Source organism: Lepidochelys kempii, chromosome 6, assembly GCF_965140265.1.
Source record: "Lepidochelys kempii isolate rLepKem1 chromosome 6, rLepKem1.hap2, whole genome shotgun sequence".
Taxonomy (NCBI): Eukaryota; Metazoa; Chordata; order Testudines; family Cheloniidae; genus Lepidochelys; species Lepidochelys kempii.
This window is the reverse complement of record NC_133261.1, coordinates 1,759,679-1,779,442: the sequence shown is the minus strand read 5'-3', so window position 1 is coordinate 1,779,442 and position 19,764 is coordinate 1,759,679. Positions and strand designations below refer to the sequence as shown.

The 19,764-nt window shown below is 48.9% G+C and overlaps 1 protein-coding gene across 1 annotated transcript; it reads right to left on the bottom strand.

Moving 5' to 3' along the window:
- Positions 1 to 4,605: 4,605 nt before the first annotated feature.
- On the bottom strand, positions 4,606 to 6,397 carry LOC140912227 (uncharacterized). Its single transcript, XM_073346357.1, has 4 exons — positions 6,323 to 6,397; positions 5,742 to 6,017; positions 5,177 to 5,452; positions 4,606 to 4,890 (listed from the first exon to the last, which is right to left on the bottom strand). The coding sequence occupies exons 1-4, from the start codon at positions 6,395 to 6,397 to the stop codon at positions 4,606 to 4,608; spliced, it is 912 nt and encodes a 303-aa protein (XP_073202458.1).
- Positions 6,398 to 19,764: the final 13,367 nt, after the last annotated feature.

The window sequence follows — 19,764 nt, the reverse complement described above, 5'->3', positions numbered from 1 at the left end:
AGGAATCCCTATGGAAAGTAGGAATGCCTGATGAATACCGCCTGCCTCCACAGCAGTCTCCCATTAAGGATGCTGCCCCATTTGATCCTTCTAAGCCTGAGGGAGTATGGTTCACTGATGGCAGTGCCAGGCTGGTAAAAGGAAAATGGAAGGGAAAAGCTGCAGCAGTGCCTGCAGACCCCTCTGCAGCACCCCTAACTGCTGAAATTGATGGGTCAGCACAACTTGCAGAATTGGCTGCAATTAAACTGGCCTGTGAAGCAGGAGCCACCGCAGTATATACGGACTCCTATGCGGTATGGGCAGGTGCCACTCAGTGGATCACTAACTGGAAAAATAACCACTGGGAAATAGGAGGTAAACCAGTCTGGGGACTGGAATACTGGCAGTGGTTATATCAGCATGGCCTGCAAGAACCCCTGTCTATAGGACATGTCTCAGCTCATCAGAGGAATAATACCCCAGCTGCACAGTTAAACAATTTAGCCGATGCAGCTGCCCAGCTCTTTACCACACAAGTAGAATGGGAACGCTTATATTCATGGTTACATGATAATTTAGGACACACAGGAAGTGATGAGTTAGTGCGGCAAGCACATATCAGGGGGTGGCCTATCACCCACAGACAGGCTAGAGACCTGGTGCAAGCCTGCACTATTTGTGCTGAGACTAGAAAACATATAGCAGAAGGACAAAGGTTTGCCAGGCTAAGAGATGGAAAAACACTATGGGCAACCTGGCAGGTCGACTATGTCGGACCACTGCCCACTACAAGGCAGAGGTGGAAATACATCTTGACTGGAGTAGAAATTGTTTCAGGGATTGGTTTTGCATATCCAACCCGATTGGCAACAGGGTTGTCCACAGTTATGGGACTAAACCGCTTAACAGCAATTGTCCCAATGCCTCAAGAAATCCAATCAGATAATGGTTCGCATTTTAAGAATAAACTTGTAAGGGAATGGACCCTTAACCATGGAGTCCAATGGACCTTCCACCTTCCATATCGACCTCAATCTAATGGCATGGTCGAGCGCTGGAATGGGTTGCTAAAGAATCACTTGAAGCCTACTGATGGCACATGGGGAGACAGACTGGACGAAGTGGTGCAGAGATTAAACAACAGACAGACTCCTACAGGAAGTCCAATCAGCAGGGGATTCTTCCCTACAGGGAAAGCTATCTCCCCTGCCAGAACACCACTGCACAGTTCCAAGTATGCCCCCGGAGACACTGTTGTGATTAAACACCCAGCCTTGGGAACCTTTACCTGCGTTTTGCACGCCTATAAAGAGAAAGGTGTATGGAGTGCCTTAAATGCTGATAAAAGGCTAATAACCATTACAGAGGCTTGGATCGCATCCAAGACCGGCTGACCATGTGATTTATTGCAGGAATGGTCCCATGGTTCCGAGCAACCTGCCAGCTAACCTGTCAGCAAAATGGATCATGCAGCAGACCTGTGTGATCACTAGAGACTACTAGGGACTGTTGATATATTTGCCATTACTTATAATAGCAGGTGTAATTTTTGCTTTTGGTTTTAAAATAAGTTTTTTAGCTAGAACACGACCCACCAGAGATATGTTCCTGCAAGCCCTCATGATCCTTCTGTTGGCTCCAGTCACCTTGGCAATACCAGAACATCCTCTTCGGGGAGCAATCCAAACCATCGCCTCAGCTGCTGGTGCTACAAATGGCTGGATGTGCACCTTGCTGGATTCAACCAATGCACTGGGAATTGAATTGGTACCAGTACATGCAGTGGCTGAGAATGGACAAACCTCATGGATGCGATGGTTAGCTCAACACTTGGGATTCTCCCTCTCCCCGTTTTTACATTCGGTTGTGAAAACTGTTTTAACCATTTTAATTATTGTAATTGTTTTTTGTGTAACTTTATGTATTATGAAGCGTTTGATTCAAACTGCTCTGTCCTCCACACAAATCAGATACCTAGAGCTAAAAAGGGATCCTACCCAATTCCGCGAACCCTCATCCTCTAATTTGGTTGTTGGGTATTTCTAGATTTCCCCAAGGAGGGCAAGAGGTGCTGGCATCACCGTCACCTTGCAATCTGGGATGTAGTGTGGTGCATCAGGGGGTGGAATGTAGCCAGACAGACAGCCCCCCCCCCCCACCCCAGACCAGCATTGCTGGAAACACAGGAGGAAGCAGGAACAGGGCACTTAACATATATTCCAGCACAGCCTTTGAAGCTGTGAAAGCACAGGTGTGCTGCTACAATGTGCCTCTGGGAAGAGATACGACGATTAAGCTCACAGCAGGCAGAGGCCCTGTGACAGACATGGCTCTTAGCCCCAACTAAATAGCGTGATGCACACACACCAACATCCTAGGTGGGAAAATATTTACCCTGATAAAAGAAATGTCCAGTCGTCGACACTTATTGTTTCTCTCCCTTGCAAGTGTAAACTACTCTTGCGAAAGCTGGCGTCACCCCGACAGACCAGCCTCAATTTGGCATAAGAAAGGAGAAAGAGAATAAAGGAGTACAGAGGTATAAGTAGGGGACCTACAGCACCATGATTTTTGAGTGCTTTTCACTATCTATCTGCTGGTCAGATAAGTGACAGCCTCCCAAGGCTTCTGCAGCTAAGAGGGTCCCTACGCCTTGTCCCTTATTCGTCTTTCCGCGGAATTGAGTGACCGATCCTGGCTTGGCACCGCTGGAATCGAGAGATGCAAGGAGGGTAAGAAGCACCCACACCTGATCTCCTATCTTTAGTGTACACATATTTTGAAATAGAGCTCTATACTTTGTTTTCTTTGGGATTGTGGCTTCAGTTTTGTAACTTGTTTGTGTGTGTAACATCTCTACATTTAAATAAGTAGGCACTAGCAATTTTGTAACCACATGATTAGAATCTAGCTTAATAAATTTTGGTAACCATTTATGCATAAGCCTGACTTGTTTTCTCTGGTTTACTGTAAAGCAGCCAACACAATTAAAGAACCTCAGCCGTTTTGGCTCTAAAGCCTGGCCATTAGGTGAGAGTACTAAGAGCCTAGCGTTGAGTTGTGCCGCCTCCACGGGGCAAACTCTTGGGGCACCTGTCAGTCAATCCTGGCTGCCCGCTGCGAAGGAGCTCTGAGCTCTAGCAGTTAAAGTCACGGGTGTGGAGAGGCTCTTAGTGCTGCCATTGGGGCACCTGTCAGTCAGTATTGACTGCCCGCTGCGAAGGAGCTCTGAGCTCTAGCAGTTAAAGTCACGGGTGGTTAGGACCTTGGGGCATCCGTCAGCCTAGCCCGGGCTGCCCGCCGCGAAGGGACAGTGCGTCCTAGCGGTTAAAGTCACGGATGGTATAAACGGGCATAGCTGGCACCTCACCAAACATCCTTGGCCGTCGGCTAACAAGAGGTCATCAATATAGCGCAAGTAGAGTAGGGGCATTAGGGGACGAGAGCTGAGGAAGCGTTGTTCTAAGTCAGCCATTAAAATGTTGGCATCCTGTGGGGCCATGCCGGTACCCATAGCAGTGCCGCTGATTTGAAGGTATACATTGTCCCGAAATGTGAAATAGTTATTGGTGAGGACAAAGTCACAAAGTTCAGCCACCAGGTTTGCCGTGACATTATGAGGGATACTGTTTTTTTTATTTAATTTTATTTTATTTTTATTTACATGAGGAGTTGAAACGAACTTTAGGGGGTTACTAAACAGGGACTGTTCAAGTCGAACAAACTACAGTTAGCAGGTGATTGGGGGAGGCCCAGCAATCCTGGGGAAGGCAGAGATGGAGGGGGGCAGAGGCTGATGTCTTTTTACAGCATGTGCACACACTATACCTGTGCATGAATTTGCCTCTCCTCCCGACAGGCTCACCAACCACTGAGCTATTCGCTAAACCTCTTCAGAACATTGTAAATGTAAAGCTGAAGGTAAATGAAACCACGACTTTCCTCAGCCAGCACAGGAGGAATTTGCTTTTTTGTTTTAGAAAAAGATTAATAAAAATATTGAAAAAATTCTTCTCCTTTTATATATTTTAACCTAGTTGAATTCAGAAGTTCTGTAGAAAACTATGGTACCCTGGAAAGAACATTCAAGTTCACAACCAGCTGCAAAGAGGATACACACAATGCCTACAAGCAGCTAGTAAAATGCCTACAAGTAGACTAGTAAAACTCCCATGCAACATTAAAAGGTTAATGATCCCTACTCCCTCATACCAGAGAACAAAAATCCCCATAGTTCGCCCAGCTCAACTAAGCTCTGAAGTGATAGCTGACAGGTGTGTCTTAAGCCATTCTTTTCCTTCCCACTGTAATCCAGACTGTGGGAGGATAACTACTGGGACTAACTTCTGAGGGCAGATGTGAATTTTCTGTGCCTTGATGGCTTCCCATCCCGGCTGGAGGCCTCCCTGGAAGGTGTTTTAGTGAAAATCACAGAGCAGGGGCTCACGGTCCAACTGTTGTGTCGATGGTGATGCCCTGTCGATGTGGGCAGCTGCAGCTCTCGCCGTTTCCTGCTGCCCGATGTTGCTACCCACCTCCCTGCACATGTACATCCTGGCTGTAGTGTCCACCCCACTCCCACCCCCAGCCCCACCCTAACAGCTGCTGCTTAGCTCTGCAGCCTCAGTGACGAAAACTTGACTTCGCTGCCAACAACAATATCAGCCCCTGCCCCAACTTCTGGCCCAGATTGGTTAAGTGACACAGATAGCGCTCTCTGGAGGTCTCCAGGAAGATGTCGGCCTCTCGAGTCAGCTCCGCTTCCACCGCCGTCAGCAGGGTCTCCTCCGGCTCCTTCATCTCCTCCCGGCACCGCCCCAGCAGCGACCTGCGCTTCTCCACGAACTGCTCCGCCATTGCACTCGGCGTCACCGTCAGACACTCGCCCATGCGCTGGGACAGGCCGTCCTGTGTGGAGCCGGAGAGGAGGGGGCCCAAGGCTGTTAGAAGGTGGGGGTTGAACCCCGTCTCACCCGTGGACCCTCTGGCTACAGCACAGCAACTTCTCTCCACCCCCCTGACCGAGATCAGAGCCCCATCCCGTGCATGGGTTGGAGTCTCCCATCTCTGCAGCCACCCTGGGAGCTGGAGATATGAACTCCTGTCTCCTGCCCCACAACCCACAACCCATGGGGCTGGCCGGGATGTTTCCCTGGGGTTCCCCGGGCTGGAGCACAGTTTCACCCTGTCTCACCTTCTCCCTCAGAAAGTCAGCGTGGTCTTGGCGGGCTCTATCCATGACTCTCTGGTTGATGTTGTGACTCTGATAGTGTCTTCGGTAGGTCCCAAGGAAGGTCTCGGCCTCCCGAGTCAACTCCGCCTTTAGCGCCGTCATCAGGGTCTCCTCCGGCTCCTTCATCTCCTTCTGACACCGCTCCAGGAGCGACCTGCGCTGCTCCATAAACTGCTCCGCCATTGCGCTCGGATCCACCGTCAGACAGTCGGCCATGCGCTGGGACAGGCCGTCCTGCTTTGAGCGGGAGAGAAGTGGGAGAGGGGGGACACAAGGCTGTTACAAGGTGTGCGTGTGCGGCCCCATCTCACCCATGGACCCTCTGGCTACAGGAGAGCCACTTCCCCCGAACTCCGTGCCTGAGATCAGGATGCCTGTTGTACTGGGGTTGGGGTCTCCCATCTCTGCAGCCACCTCAGAAGCTGATACGAGGTCCCATCTCCTTCCAAAAAAACATAGGCCATGGGGATGGCTGGGATGGTTCGCTGGGGTTCCCCTGCATGGGGCCACAACCCCTCTCACTCACCTTCTCCCTCAGAAAGTCAGCGTGGTCTCTGCGGGCTCTGTCCATGGCTCTCTGGTTGGTGGTGTGATGCTGATAGCGCCTTCGGTAGGTCTCCAGGAAAGTCTCGGCCTCCTGATTCATCTCCGCCTCTAGGGCCATCAGCAGGGTCTCCTTCTCTGGCTCCCTCATCTCCTCCCGGCACCGCCCCAGCAGCCACCTGCGCTGCTCCTCGAACTGCTCTGCCATTGCGTTCGGATCCATCGTCAGACAGTCGACCATGCGCCGGGACAGGCCGTCCTGCGTTGAGCGGGAGAGGAGGGGGAGAGGAGGGGCCCAGGCTGTTAGAAGGGGCGGGTGTGTGACCCTGTCTCACCCATGGACCCTCCGGCTACAGCACAGAAACTTCCCCTCACTCCTGTGACTGAGATCAGGGCCTCCACTGTACATGGGTTGGATTCACCAATCTCCATAAGTACCCTAGGAGCTGGAGATATGAGCTCCCATCACCTCCCCAAAGCCTAAAGCCCACGGGGTTGGCCGGGATGTTTCCCTCTGGGGTTCCCCTGGCTGGGGGTGCAGACCCTTCCGCCCCCTGGACTCACGTTCTCCCTCAGAAACACAGCGTGGTCTGTGAGGGCGCTGTCCACGACTCTCTGGTTGTGGAAGGTGATGGCCATCTGTGCCGGGAGGACAAGATAAAGGTGAGGACTGGCCAGCTGTGCTGCAGGAAGCAGGAAGGGGATGCTCTCCCCTTGCAGTCAGTAATGGCCCCAATACCCCCAATTCCCCAGCTGCCCCACCCCAGAGGTGGCTGCATCTCAGCGCCAGGTGAGCCATCTCCATGTTCCCAGCCTTTCTAAGCCCTGTGGAGTCTGTGACGTGATGATTTCTTTTGGTTTCTTTGCAGAATTTATCTGATGTGATGAAGAAACATCGCTCCGGCTTCTCCTCTCCCTGTCAGATACCATCTTTGCCTCTGACCTGATCACAGGGTGTCTCCCCTATTTGTCCATGCCAGGGCTGGTGAGGTGCTTGGAGCTGGGGCCATCCTACTGGAGGTGACTGGGAAAGGGTCTTGGGTTCTTGGACTCCAAGGTAGAAGAATTTGACTAGACTAGAAGGTGGCTGATGCTGATGCTGGTGGGTGATGCTGGAGGGTGTGACTGGTTCGGTCTCAGAGACCCCCTTGGGACTGTCACCTGACGTGCTGGAATTACCTCTGAGCCCATTTTACACTGCCAGCCTGGGCCTCCAGAACCCTGCCTTCTTGAGCTAGACACACTAGCCTGCTGCAACACAGACCCAGGTCTGGGTCCATGCCCCCAAAGCTGCAGACTTTAACCAAAAACTGCTCAGCAAGTCACCTATCTCCAGCATCCAGACACCCAGCTCCCAAAGGGATCCAAACCCCAAATAAACCTGTTTTATTCTGTATAAAGCTTATACAGGGTAAACTCATGAATTGTCTGCCCTCTATAACACTGATAGAGAGGTATGCACAGCTGTTTGCTCCCCCAGGTATTAATCACTTACTCTGGGTTCATTAATAAAGAAAAGTGATTTTATTAAGTATAAAAAGTAGAATTTAAGTGGTTTTAAGTGATAACAGACAGAACAAAGTAAGTTACCAACCAAAATAAAACAAAACACACACGTCTAAGCCTAATACATGAAGAAACTGAATAAAGGTAAATCTCACCCTCAGAGATGTTCCAATAAGCTTCTTTCACAGACTAGACTCCTTCCTAGTCTGACACCAATCCTTTTCCCTGGTACAGTTCTCGTTAGTTCCAGCTCAGGTGGTAACTAGGGATTTCTCATGACTGGCAGCCCCCTTTGTTCTATTCCACCCCCTTTTATATCTTTGGCACAAGGTGGGAATCCTTTGTCTCTCTGGGTTCCCACCGTTCCTTCTAAATGGAAAAGCACCAGGTTTAAGATGGATTCCAGTGTCATGTGACATGTTCACATGTCCTGTGAGACTTCAAGCCTCCATTCTTCCCGGCCTGACTTATAGGAACACAGGAAGGCTTTCAAGTAAACAGAGCCATTTACAACCAATTGTCCTAGTTAATGGAAGCCATCAAGATTCCAAACCACCATTAATGGCCTGCCCTTTGCATAGTTACAATAGGACTTCAGAGTAAAACTTCATAATTATAACTTCAGATACAAGAACGATACGTTCATACAAATAGGATGACCACACTCAGTAGATTATAAGCTTTGTAATGATACCTTACAAGAGACCTTTTTGCATGAAGCATATTCCAGTTACATCATATTCACTCATAAGCATATTTCCATAAACATATGGGGTGCAATGTCACTAATACTGGAGGGGTTGCCCAGTCTATGGATATATCTCCAGTTCATGAGGCCTGTAACATCAACACGCCTGTCCCCAGGTGTCATAAATATAAAGGGAAGGGTAAACCCCTTTGAAATCCTTCCTGGCCAGGGGAAAGCTCCTCTCACCTGTAAAGGGTTAAGAAGCTAAAGGTAACCTCGCTGGCACCTGACCAAAATGACCAATGAGGAGACAAGATACTTTCAAAAGCTGGGAGGAGGGAGAGAAACAAAGGGTCTGTGTCTGTCTATATGCTGGTTTCTGCCAGGGATAGACCAGGAATGGAGTCTTAGAACTTTTAGTAAGTAATCTAGCTAGGTATGTGTTAGATTATGATTTCTTTAAATGGCTGAGAAAAGACTTGTGCTGAATAGAATAACTATTTCTGTCTGTGTATCTTTTTTGTAACTTAAGGTTTTGCCTAGAGGGGTTCTCTATGTTTTTGAATCTAATTACCCTGTAAGATATCTACCATCCTGATTTTACAGGGGGGATTTCTTCATTTCTATTTACTTCTATTTTTATTAAAAGTCTTCTTGTAAGAAACTGAATGCTTTTTCATTGTTCTCAGATCCAAGGGTTTGGGTCTGTGGTCACCTATGCAAATTGGTGAGGCTTTTTATCCAACTTTTCCCAGGAAAGGGGGGGGTGCAAGTGTTGGGAGGATTGTTCATTGTTCTTAAGATCCAAGGGTCTGGGTCTGTAGTCACCTAGGCAAATTGGTGAGTCTTTTTACCAAACCTTGTCCAGGAAGTGGGGTGCAAGGTTTTGGGAAGTATTTTGGGGGGAAGGATGTGTCCAAACAGCTCTTCCCCAGTAACCAGTAGTAGTTTGGTGGTGGTAGCGACCAGTCCAAGGACAACGGGTGGAATATTTTGTACCTTGGGGAAGTTTTGACCTAAGCTGGTAAAGATAAGCTTAGGAGGTTTTTCATGCAGGTCCCCACATCTGTACCCTAGAGTTCAGAGTGGGGGAGGAACCTTGACATGGTGGCATAGTGGTGGGATTAACCTGAAATCATTTTGAGATCCAGTTGAGATTTTTTGAACTAGAAATACAGATTTTAAAAAGGAAATTTTTTTTCCTTTGGAAAGGAAGTCCAGAAAGCAGCTGAAACTGAAAGCAGCTTGTTTTTTCTCTGCTTTGTGGCCAAGCAGAGACAAAAGGGGATTATCTTTGTGAATTGCAGGTTTTCTTTGCCTGGAGGAAGGGTACTTAACTCCTGCAGGGAAATTCACAGTCTTCCAACCCAGAGTTTTTTTTTCTTTTCTTCCTAAAAGTAAATAGGGGGTGTGTGTTCTACCCATTTGCTTTTTCTTTGGGCTGGGTAAGCAGGTTTCCAAGTAGTTGGAGGTTTTTTGCTTTAATTTGGGCCCAGAGCAGAGACAAGGGAATTGTCTTTTTCTGTAGGCTGACAATCACTATCAGAGAATAGGTATTCTATTCCAGCACAGCAAAATTTTACAGCCAAGTTATGTTTGTTTATTTCTAAACCTCGGGTGTAAAGTTAGTTAAAAACAGAGAGGTTAGAATGACAAAATCCGCGGCTCGACTACAGCTCGAATTAGCCAAATTTCAGGCTGAGGAAAGACAAAGGGAACATGAAAGACAGATAGAACTCATGCGGCTGAAGAAGGAACAAGAAAGGGAGGCAGCGAGAGAAGCAGAACAACACCAAGCGGCTGCTCACAGGAGAGCTATGGAAGCAAGGGACAAAGAACTGGAGGAGAAGGAAAAAGAGAGGAAGTATGTGGAGGAGATGGAGAAGATAAAGGCTCAGCAGAATATCCCAACAAACCCTAGCAATCCTTCTCCAAGTACCACTTCCCATCCCAGAAAGTTCCCCACCTACAAGGCAGGCGATGATACTGAGGCCTTCCTAGAAAACTTCGAAAGGGCCTGCCTTGGGTACAACATCTCTACTGACCAATACATGGTAGAGCTGAGGCCACAGCTCAGTGGACCCTTAGCTGAGGTGGCAGCTGAAATGCCTAAGGAACACATGAACAAGTATGAACTGTTTAAAACCAAGGCAAGAGTCAGAATGGGGCTAACACCCGAGCATTCCCGTCGATGGTTCAGAGCCCTAAGGTGGAAACCAGATGTTTCATTTACCCGACATGCCTACCACATTGTGAAACATTGGGATGCCTGGATATCAGGAGCAAGTGTTGAATCTCCAGAAAATTTGCCCTTCCTAATGCAAATGGAACAATTCTTAGAGGCTGTTCCTGAGGAAATAGAAAGATACATCCCAGATGGGAAACCCAAAACTGTAATCGAGGCAGGAGAGATTGGAGCCAGATGGGTGGAGGTGGCAGAGAAGAAGAAAACTGGTCGCAGTTGGAGCGGAGACCAGAAGGGACCACCCCAGACCACACCCTATTACTGGGGGCCGCCCAAGGCCCCACCTACCTCCCAAAGAACCCTCCAGACCCCTTATCGTCCCACCACCCCGTTCTCCAGCAACCCTGCTCGCCCCAGTGACCTGTCAGCTGGACGATGTTTTAAATGTAACGAGCTGGGGCATCTAAAGGCCAACTGCCCCAAGAACCCCAACAGATTACAGTTCATTGCACCGGAATCACACCAGAGGTCCACAGGCCCAGATACCTCCCAGATACCCTTGGAGCGGAGGGAAACTGTGAGTGTAGGCGGGAAAAGGTCACCGCGTGGAGGGACACCGGAGCACAAGTGTCAGCTATCCATGCTTCCTTAGTGGACCCCAATTTAATCAACCCAGAGATCCAAGTGACGATTCAACCCTTCAAGTCCAACTCTTTCAATTTGCCTACAGCCAAGTTGCCTGTCCAGTACAAGGGCTGGTCAGGAATGTGGACTTTTGCAGTCTATGATGATTATCCCATCCCCATGCTGTTGGGGGAAGACTTGGCCAATCATGTGAAGCGGGCCAAGAGGGTGGGAACGGTCACCCGCAGCCAGGCTAAACAAGCCGTGAGGCCTAGCTCTGTTCCGGAAACTTCTATCAGGACCCAGTCAGAGGTGATGGACCCGGACCCCAGGCCAATGTCTGCAACAGCAGTAGTGGATCCAGTTCCAGAGACCCAGACGGAACCAGTCCCAGAACCGGAACCAGCCGAACAACCAACACCAGACCCCGTGTCAGCACTGAATCCAATACTTGCAACCTCAACACCAGAGGGCCCCACCGACCCTGAACTGGCAGCAGCCGATAACCCGACCCAAGAGGCTCAGCCGGAGCCTGAATCCCAACATAGTGCACCAGCGGAGAGCGGTTCACAGTCAACAGAAACAGCTCCATCCCCTATATCGCTTCCAGAGGGACCAAGCCTAGGTCCACAATCCAATGACGAACTGATGTCTCCAGCATCAAGGGAACAGTTCCAGACCGAACAGGAAGCAGATGAAAGCCTCCAGAGAGCTTGGACGGCGGCACGGAGCAACCCACCGCCTCTCAGCTCTTCTAATCGATCCAGGTTTGTTGTAGAAAGAGGACTTTTATACAAGGAAACTCTTTCTGGGGGACACCAGGAAGACTGGCATCCTCAGAGACAGTTGGTAGTTACAACTAAATACCGGGCCAAGCTCTTGAGCTTAACCCATGATCACCCTAGTGGCCATGCTGGGGTGAACAGGACCAAAGACCGTTTGGGGGGGTCATTCCACTGGGAGGGAATGGGCAAGGATGTTTCTACCTATGTCCGGTATTGTGAGGTGTGCCAAAGAGTGGGAAAAACCCAAGACCAGGTCAAAGCCCCTCTCCAGCCACTCCCCATCATTGAAGTTCCATTTCAGCGAGTAGCTGTGGATATTCTGGGTCCTTTTCCGAAAAAGACAGCCAGAGGAAAGCAGTACATACTGACTTGCATGGATTTTGCCACCCGATGGCCGGAAGCAGTAGCTCTAAGCAACACCAGGGCTAAAAGTGTGTGCCAGGCACAAGCAGATATTTTTGCCAGGGTAGGTTGGCCCTCCGACATCCTCACAGATGCAGGGACTAATTTCCTGGCAGGAACTATGAAAAACCTTTGGGAAGCTCATGGGGTAAATCACTTGGTTGCCACTCCTTACCACCATCAAACAAATGGCATGGTGGAGAAGTTTATTGGAACTTTGGGGGCCATGATACGTAAATTCGTAAATGAGCACTCCAACGATTGGGACCTAGTGTTGCAGCAGTTGCTCTTTGCCTACAGAGCTGTACCACATCCCAGTTTAGGGTTTTCCCCATTTGAACTTGTATATGGCCGTGAGGTTAAGGGGCCATTGCAGTTGGTGAAGCAGCAATGGGAGGGATTTACACCTTCTCCAGGAACTAACATTCTGGACTTTGTAACCAACCTACAAAACACCCTCCGAACCTCTTTAGCCCTTGCTAGAGAAAACTTACAGGATGCTCAAAAAGAGCAAAAAGCCTGGTATGATAAACATGCCAGAGAGTGTTCCTTCAAAGTAGGAGACCAGGTCATGGTCTTACAGGCGCTCCAGGCCCATAAAATGGAAGCATCGTGAGAAGGGCCATTCACGGTCCAGGAGCGCCTGGGAACTGTTAATTATCTCATAGCATTCCCCACCTCCAACCGAAATCCTAAGGTGTACCATATTAATTCTCTTAAGCCCTTTTATTCCAGAGAATTAAAGGTTTGTCAGTTTACAGCCCAGGGAGGAGACGATGCTGAGTGGCCCGAAGGTGTCTACTACGAAGGGAAATGTGGTGGTGGTGTGGAAGAGGTGAACCTCTCCATGACCCTTGGGCGTATGCAGCGACAGCAGATCCAGCAGCTGTGCACTAGCTACGCGCCAACGTTCTCAGCCACCCCAGGACTGATTGAACGGGCATACCACTCCATTGACACAGGTAATGCTCACCCAATTAGGGTCCAACCTTACCGGGTGTCTCCTCAAGCTAAAACTGCTATAGAACGGGAGATCCAAGATATGTTACAGATGGGTGTAATCCGCCCCTCTGAAAGTGCATGGGCATCTCCAGTGGTTCTAGTTCCCAAACCAGATGGGGAGATACGTTTTTGCGTGGACTACCGTAAGCTAAATGCTGTAACTTGCCCAGACAACTATCCAATGCCACGCACAGATGAACTATTAGAGAAACTGGGACGGGCCCAGTTCATCTCTACCTTGGACTTAACCAAGGGGTACTGGCAGGTACCGCTAGATGAATCTGCCAAGGAAAGGTCAGCCTTCATCACACATCTCGGGCTGTATGAATTTAATGTACTCCCTTTCGGGCTGCAAAATGCACCCGCCATTTTCCAAAGACTTGTAGATGGTCTCCTAGCGGGATTAGGAGAATATGCAGTCGCCTACCTTGACGATGTGGCCATATTTTCGGATTCCTGGGCAGAACACCTGGAACATCTACAAAAAGTCCTTGAGCGCATAAGGGAGGCAGGACTAACTGTTAAGGCTAAGAAGTGTCAAATAGGCCTAAACAGAGTGACTTCCCTTGGACACCAGGTGGCTCAAGGAATTATCAGCCCCCTACAGGCCAAAGTGGATGCTATCCAAAAGTGGCCTGTCCCAAAGTCAAAGAAACAGGTTCAATCCTTCTTAGGCTTGGCCGGTTACTACAGACGATTTGTACCGCACTACAGCCAAATCGCTGCCCCACTGACAGACCTAACCAAAAAGAAACAGCCAAATGCCGTTCAGTGGACTGAAGAGTGTCAGAAGGCCTTTAACAAGCTTAAAGCGACACTCATGTCTGACCCTGTACTAAGGGCCCCAGACTTTGACAAACCGTTCCTAGTAACCACCGATGCGTCCGAGCGTGGTGTGGGAGCAGTTTTAATGCAGAAAGGACCTGATCAAGAATTCCATCCTGTAGTGTTTCTCAGCAAAAAACTGTCTGAGAGGGAAAGCAACTGGTCAGTCAGTGAAAAAGAATGTTACGCCATTGTCTATGCCATGGAAAAGCTACGCCCATATGTTTGGGGACGGCGTTTCCACCTGCAAACCGACCATGCTACACTACAGTGGCTTCATACCACCATGGGAAATAACAAAAAACTTATTCGGTGGAGTTTAGCTCTTCAAGATTTTGATTTCGACATCCAACACATCTCAGGAGCTTCTAACAAAGTGGCTGATGCACTCTCCCGTGAAAGTTTCCCAGAATCAACTGGTTAAAATCGTCCTTGAGATGTGGAAAATATTGTTAGTCTTTATGTACTTGGTAGTATATTTAGAGGTGCATGTGTCTTATTAACTCTGTTTTTTCCTAGAGCTCCAGGAAGATATCCCAGCCAGCGTTTCACCCTAGCTGAGATTTGCGGGGCGTGTCATAAATATAAAGGGAAGGGTAAATCCCTTTAAAATCCCTCCTGGCCAGAGGAAAAATCCTCTTACCTCTAAAGGGTTAAGAAGGTAAAGGTAACCTCGCTGGCACCTGACCAAAATGACCAATGAGGAGACAAGATACTTTCAAAAGCCGGGAGGAGGGAAAAAAACAAAGGATCTGTGTCTGTCTGTATGCTGCTTTTGCCGGGGACAGAAAAGGAATGGAGTCTTAAAACTTTTAGTAAGTAATCTAGCTCGGTATGTGTTAGATTATGATTTCTTTAAATGGCTGAGAAAAGAACTGTGCTGAATAGAATGACTATTCCTGTCTGTGTGTCTTTTTTGTAACTTAAGAATTTGCCTAGAGGGATTCTCTATGTTTTGAATCTAATTACCCTGTAAGGTATCTACCATCCTGATTTTACAGAGGTGATTCCTTTACTTGTATTAAAAGTCTTCTTGTAAGGAAACTGAATGCTTTTTCATTGTTCTAAGATCCAAGGGTTTGGGTCTGTGGTCACGTATGGAAATTGGTGAGGATTTTTACCAAACCTTCCCCAGAAAGTGGGGTGCAAGGGTTGGGAGGATTTTGGGGGGAAAGACGTGTCCAAACTACGTTTCCCAGTAAACCCAGATAAAGTTTGGTGGTGGCAGTGGAAATGCAAGGGCAAAGGGTAAAATTAATTTGTACCTTGGGGAAGTTTTAACCTAAGCTGGTAAAAGTAAGCTTAGGAGGCTTTAATGCAGGTCCCCACATCTGTACCCTAGAGTTCAGAGTGGGGAAGGAACCTTGACAGCTGCAATCTCCCCTGCCTCGATTACAGTTCTGGGCTTCCCATCTAGGATGTATCTTTCTATTTCCTCAGGAACACCCTCTAAGAACTGAGCCATTTGCATTAGGAAGGGCAAATCATCTGGAGATTTAACACTTGCTCCTGATATCCAGGCATCCCAATGTTTCACAATGTGGTAGGTATGTCGGGTAAATGACACGTCTGGTTTCCACCTTAGAGCTCTGAACCATCGACGGGAATGCTCGGGTGTTAGCCCCATTCTGACTCTTGCCTTGGTTTTAAACAGTTCATACTTGTTCATGTATTCCTTAGGCATTTCATCCACCACCTCAGCGAAGGGTCCACTAAGCTGCGGCCTCAGCTCTACGATGTATTGGTCGGTAGAGATGCTGTACCCAAGGCAGGCCCTTTCAAAGTTTTCTAAGAAGGTCTCACCATCATCACTTACCTTGTAAGTGGGGAACTGTCTGGGATGGGAAGTGGTACCTGGAGAAGGATTGCTAGGGTTTGTTGGTATATTCTGCTGAGCCTTTGCCTTCTCCATCTCCAGTGCATGCTTCGTCTCTTTTTCCTTCTCCTCCTCCACATGCTTCCTCTCTTTTTCCTTCTCCTCCCATTTCTTTGTCCCTTGCCTCCATAGCTCTCCGGTGGGCAGCCCCTTGGTTTTTTTCTTACTCTTTCGCTGCCTCCATATCTTTGTCCTTTATCTCCATAGCTCTCCTGTGGGCAGATTCTTGGGCTTTTTCTGCCTCTTTCACTGCCTCCAGTCTGATTAACTTCAATTTGTGTTGTGTCTTGGTTTCTGCCATCTTTGCCTCTCTGTTTTTAACTAACTTTACACCCAAGAGATAGAAATAAAAGAAACAAACAAAAAAACCTTGGCTTGTAAAATTTTGCTGTGCTGTAATATGATACCTATATTCTCTGATAGTGATTGTCAGCCTACAGAAAAATCCTAACACCTTTGTCTCCAGGCAAATAGACAGAAAACCCCTCTAGTTGCTCTTAGGTAAAAAAAAAACCTTTTCAGGTCTGTGAAGACTAATGAATTTCCCTGCAGGAGGTTAACTACCCTGCTTTTAGATAGAGAAAACTTCAGCTCACAAAAGACAATTCTGGCCCCCAAGCAGAGACAAAAAAAACTCCTCTAACTGCTTTCAGCTTAAAACCTGCTTTCCAGCAGCCGAAAGGGGAAAAAAATATTTCCTTTTAAAATCTGTACTTTTGGTTCAAAAAATCTCAAATTGATCTCAAAATTATTTCAAGTTAATTCCACCACTCTGCGACCATGTTTTTTACCAGCTTAGGTTAAACTTTCCCAAGGTACAAACTATTTTCCTTTTTCCCTTGAACTTTATTGCTGCCACCACCAAGCATCTAATGGATATATAACAGGGAAAGAGCCCGCTTGGAAACGTCTTTCCACCCAAAATCCTCCCCAAATCCTACACCCCCTTTCCTGGGGAAGGCTTGATAAAAATCCTCACCAATTTACATAGGGGAACACAGACCCAAACCCTTGGATCTTAAGAACAATTTAAAAAGCAATCAGGTTCTTAAAAGAAGAATTTTAATTGAACAAAAAGTAAAAGAATCACCTCTGTAAAATCAGGATGGTAAATACCTTGCAGAGTAATCAGATTCAAAACATAGAGAATCCCTCAAGGCAAAACCTTAATTTACAAAAAGACATAAAAACAGGAATATCCAATCCATTCAGCACAGCTTATTTTCTCAGCCATTTAAAGAAATCAGAATCTAACGCATCTCTAGCTAGATTACTTACTAAGTTCTAAGACTCCATTCCTCTTCTGTCCCTGGAAAAACCATCACACAGACAGAGAGAGCCTTTGTTTCTCCCCCACTCCAGCTTTGAAAGTATCTTGTCTCCTCATTGGTCATTGTGGTCAGTTGCCAGCAACGTTATCCTAGCTTCTTAACCCTTTACAGGTGAAAGGGTTTTTCCTTGGGCCAGGAGGGATTTTAAAGGTGTTTACCCTTCCCTTGATATTTATGACAGTCCCTGTGGGACAGCACACCTGGTAGTTCTGTGCGTGTCCAGTGGATCGGGGCTGGATGCTCCAGGGGGACACTCAGAGAACACAGGGGGTCAGGGGCTACCTCTCACTAACCGGCCCACACAGGCTGAGGCCTGCGGGGCCCAGGCAGGCAGTGCTTGTGAGGGTGGAGGCTGGTGGTTTTGAGGAGCTGATCCACACTAGCCCCCGACAAAAATGCTTAGGTGGTGGGAGATGTTAGCACGAGAAAGTTAGGAAAAACTGACAGAAGGACAATACGGGGTTTTTTTGGCAACTGAATCACATTCTTGACTCATATTCAATTTGTCATCCACTGTACCTCCTGATCCTTTCCAGCCGTATGATCACCTAGCCAGTTATACCCCAGTCTGTAGCCCTGCCTTTGATTTTTCCTTCCTAAATGTGGCACTTGGCCCACGTTTTTATGGAATTTCATGTCGTTCATTTCAGACCAATTCTCCAAAGTGTCAAGATCACCTTGAATTCAAATCCTGCCCTCCACATAGCTAAGAAGAAACCAGCCACCACTGAGAGCTGGAATGGCCTAGCAAGGCAGCGTGAGGATGGGTGTGGTATAAACACCTAGCTAACTAGTTAGAGCTATCTATGGACTATGCTCTGTCCAGCTATCCAACCACGTCCCCTCTCTACAATCCCTGTCTCCGGTTACCTTATAAGCTCTGTCTCGACCTCTATATGCTTTATCTCTATCTCTTTATAGGTGAGGATGGTAGAGATGCCAATAGCCAAGGCTGCCCAACACTTTCTATTTTAAGACCTTGGTTTCAGTTGCCTGTAACTTTGCTGAACTGTAAACGCTGGGGCTGAAATTTCCCAGGCCGGCTGTCTGCCTCCATCCAAAGTTTTGGGGAAAGTTTCTCTAAAATGGGTCAACAGTTGCTGAGAATGAGGCTAGGAGGGGGAACGACTTTGTTTTGCAATGTGTCATGGTTACAGGGCTCTCACTGCTCCTCTGACACTGTCTCTGGGTGCGTCCCATTACATGGCATTAGCAGACACACACAACCTGCCCTTCCTTTCACTGGCTGGGAGTGGGAGGGACAGCTCTGGGTTTCCACTCACCAGAGGGGCCTGGCACTTTGCTCTAGCTCTTCCCAAAGGTGGATCCCAGCCGATCTCTCATGGCCTGGTCATTCACCTCCACAGGAACCTGCCCCCAGTATCCTGGCTGACATGTCCAGCATCATATCCTTGGGAACTTGTACATTTCATGGCCTTTCTGGAACCTTTTGCCCTGGAAGATCCCAAAGCCCTTTATGGAGCTAAGGGAGCTGCTGGTACCAGCTGCTCAGCCAGGGACATGGTAGGCAACCGTCAGAAGAAGGCGGAAGAGGGATTTCCCCATGGGGTTCCCCACCTGGTAACCTCCCCTGGACATGTGGGCTACAGGGCTGGGTGCACCCTCAGTGCAGCCCTGCAGGCATCATCCCCATTACCTCTCATGGGCTGGAGTCGTGCCCTTGGCCTGCTCTCAGACCGAGCCCCCCCATGGCTGGGTAAGTTTCCATTGGGCTGCTGTGAGTTGGCAACTCAATTCTCTGGTGAGTGCCAAGGAGAAGGCACTTCCTGCTGTACCCTCTGCTGGTGGGGTTTGGGTTGCCTGGGGGCCCGGGAGGGCAGCACCCCAAACTCTAATGGGAATGATACAGCGGTTACTGAGCTCAGCCCACTGGAAACACCCGATCCGCCGGGGAGTCTCAGAAACGCCAGCTGCCATTGCTCCTGTTCTTATTGCAGGCGGCCTGCCTTGGGCATCCTGAATCTCTCCCCCAGCTCACAGGGCCCCGGGGCTCCTGGACAAAGCGCAGCCGGCCAGAGCGCACCACCCCGGCCAGGCATTAGCCACGGGAAGGGAGAGGGGATTGACGGAACGTCACTGGAGCAGACCTGGGCACCGAGCCTGGCAGTTCTGACGGCCAGAGCCAGCCCTGCTCCGCCTCCTGGCAGGTCTCGGACTGTCCTGCTGCTGAGATACCCTCAGCCATGGATCTTAGCTCTGCCAGTGCCCCTCAAACCCAACCCCCAGCCCCCTGCTAGCCGAGCCCTGGGCTCCTCCTTTCCCCACCATAGCTCTGCTGCTGTAGCTCAACCTGGAGAGCAGACTCAAGCGCAGACCCGTTTGTCTCTGATGTTTTCCCTGCCTCCCTCGCTCTCTGCGTCTCTCTCTGCACAGAGTAACGGGCTGGATGCTCCCGCCTCAGTTTTTATTTCAGGCTCTGGCTTTGGTCACTGGATGCCCTGGACGTGGCTGAGGAATCTTGGTTCGTCTCCCTTGAAATATTTTTGGAGGGGACAGTTGGTGCAAGGGTGGAGCCCTGGGCAGGTTCCCTGGACCCTTGGCCGGGGCCTGGACCCTCAGCACTGGTGAGGGACATTGGGGTATACCGGGATTAAGGTTTGTACTTGGGGTCCATATTTTTGAGCTTACCCTGCGGGCAATCTGCCTGGACAAGAACCAGGTGTGGGGTCACTCTGATGACGTGGATGTTGGCCAAGGCGGGGTGAGAGCCCTGGACGGAGATGGGGGGCAAAGATGGAGGGGCTTCACAGCCTTGGTGGGA

Excerpts from the sequence above, each read along its gene's own strand:
- LOC140912227 (XM_073346357.1), bottom strand. The coding sequence starts at position 6,397 with ATGGCCATCACCTTCCACAACCAGAGAGTCGTGGACAGCGCCCTCACA. Across the intron at positions 5,453-5,741 it reads CTGACTTTCTGAGGGAGAAG|CAGGACGGCCTGTCCCAGCG; the intron begins GTGAGTGAGAGG and ends TCCCGCTCAAAG. Across the intron at positions 4,891-5,176 it reads CTGACTTTCTGAGGGAGAAG|GACGGCCTGTCCCAGCGCAT; the intron begins GTGAGACAGGGT and ends GGCTCCACACAG.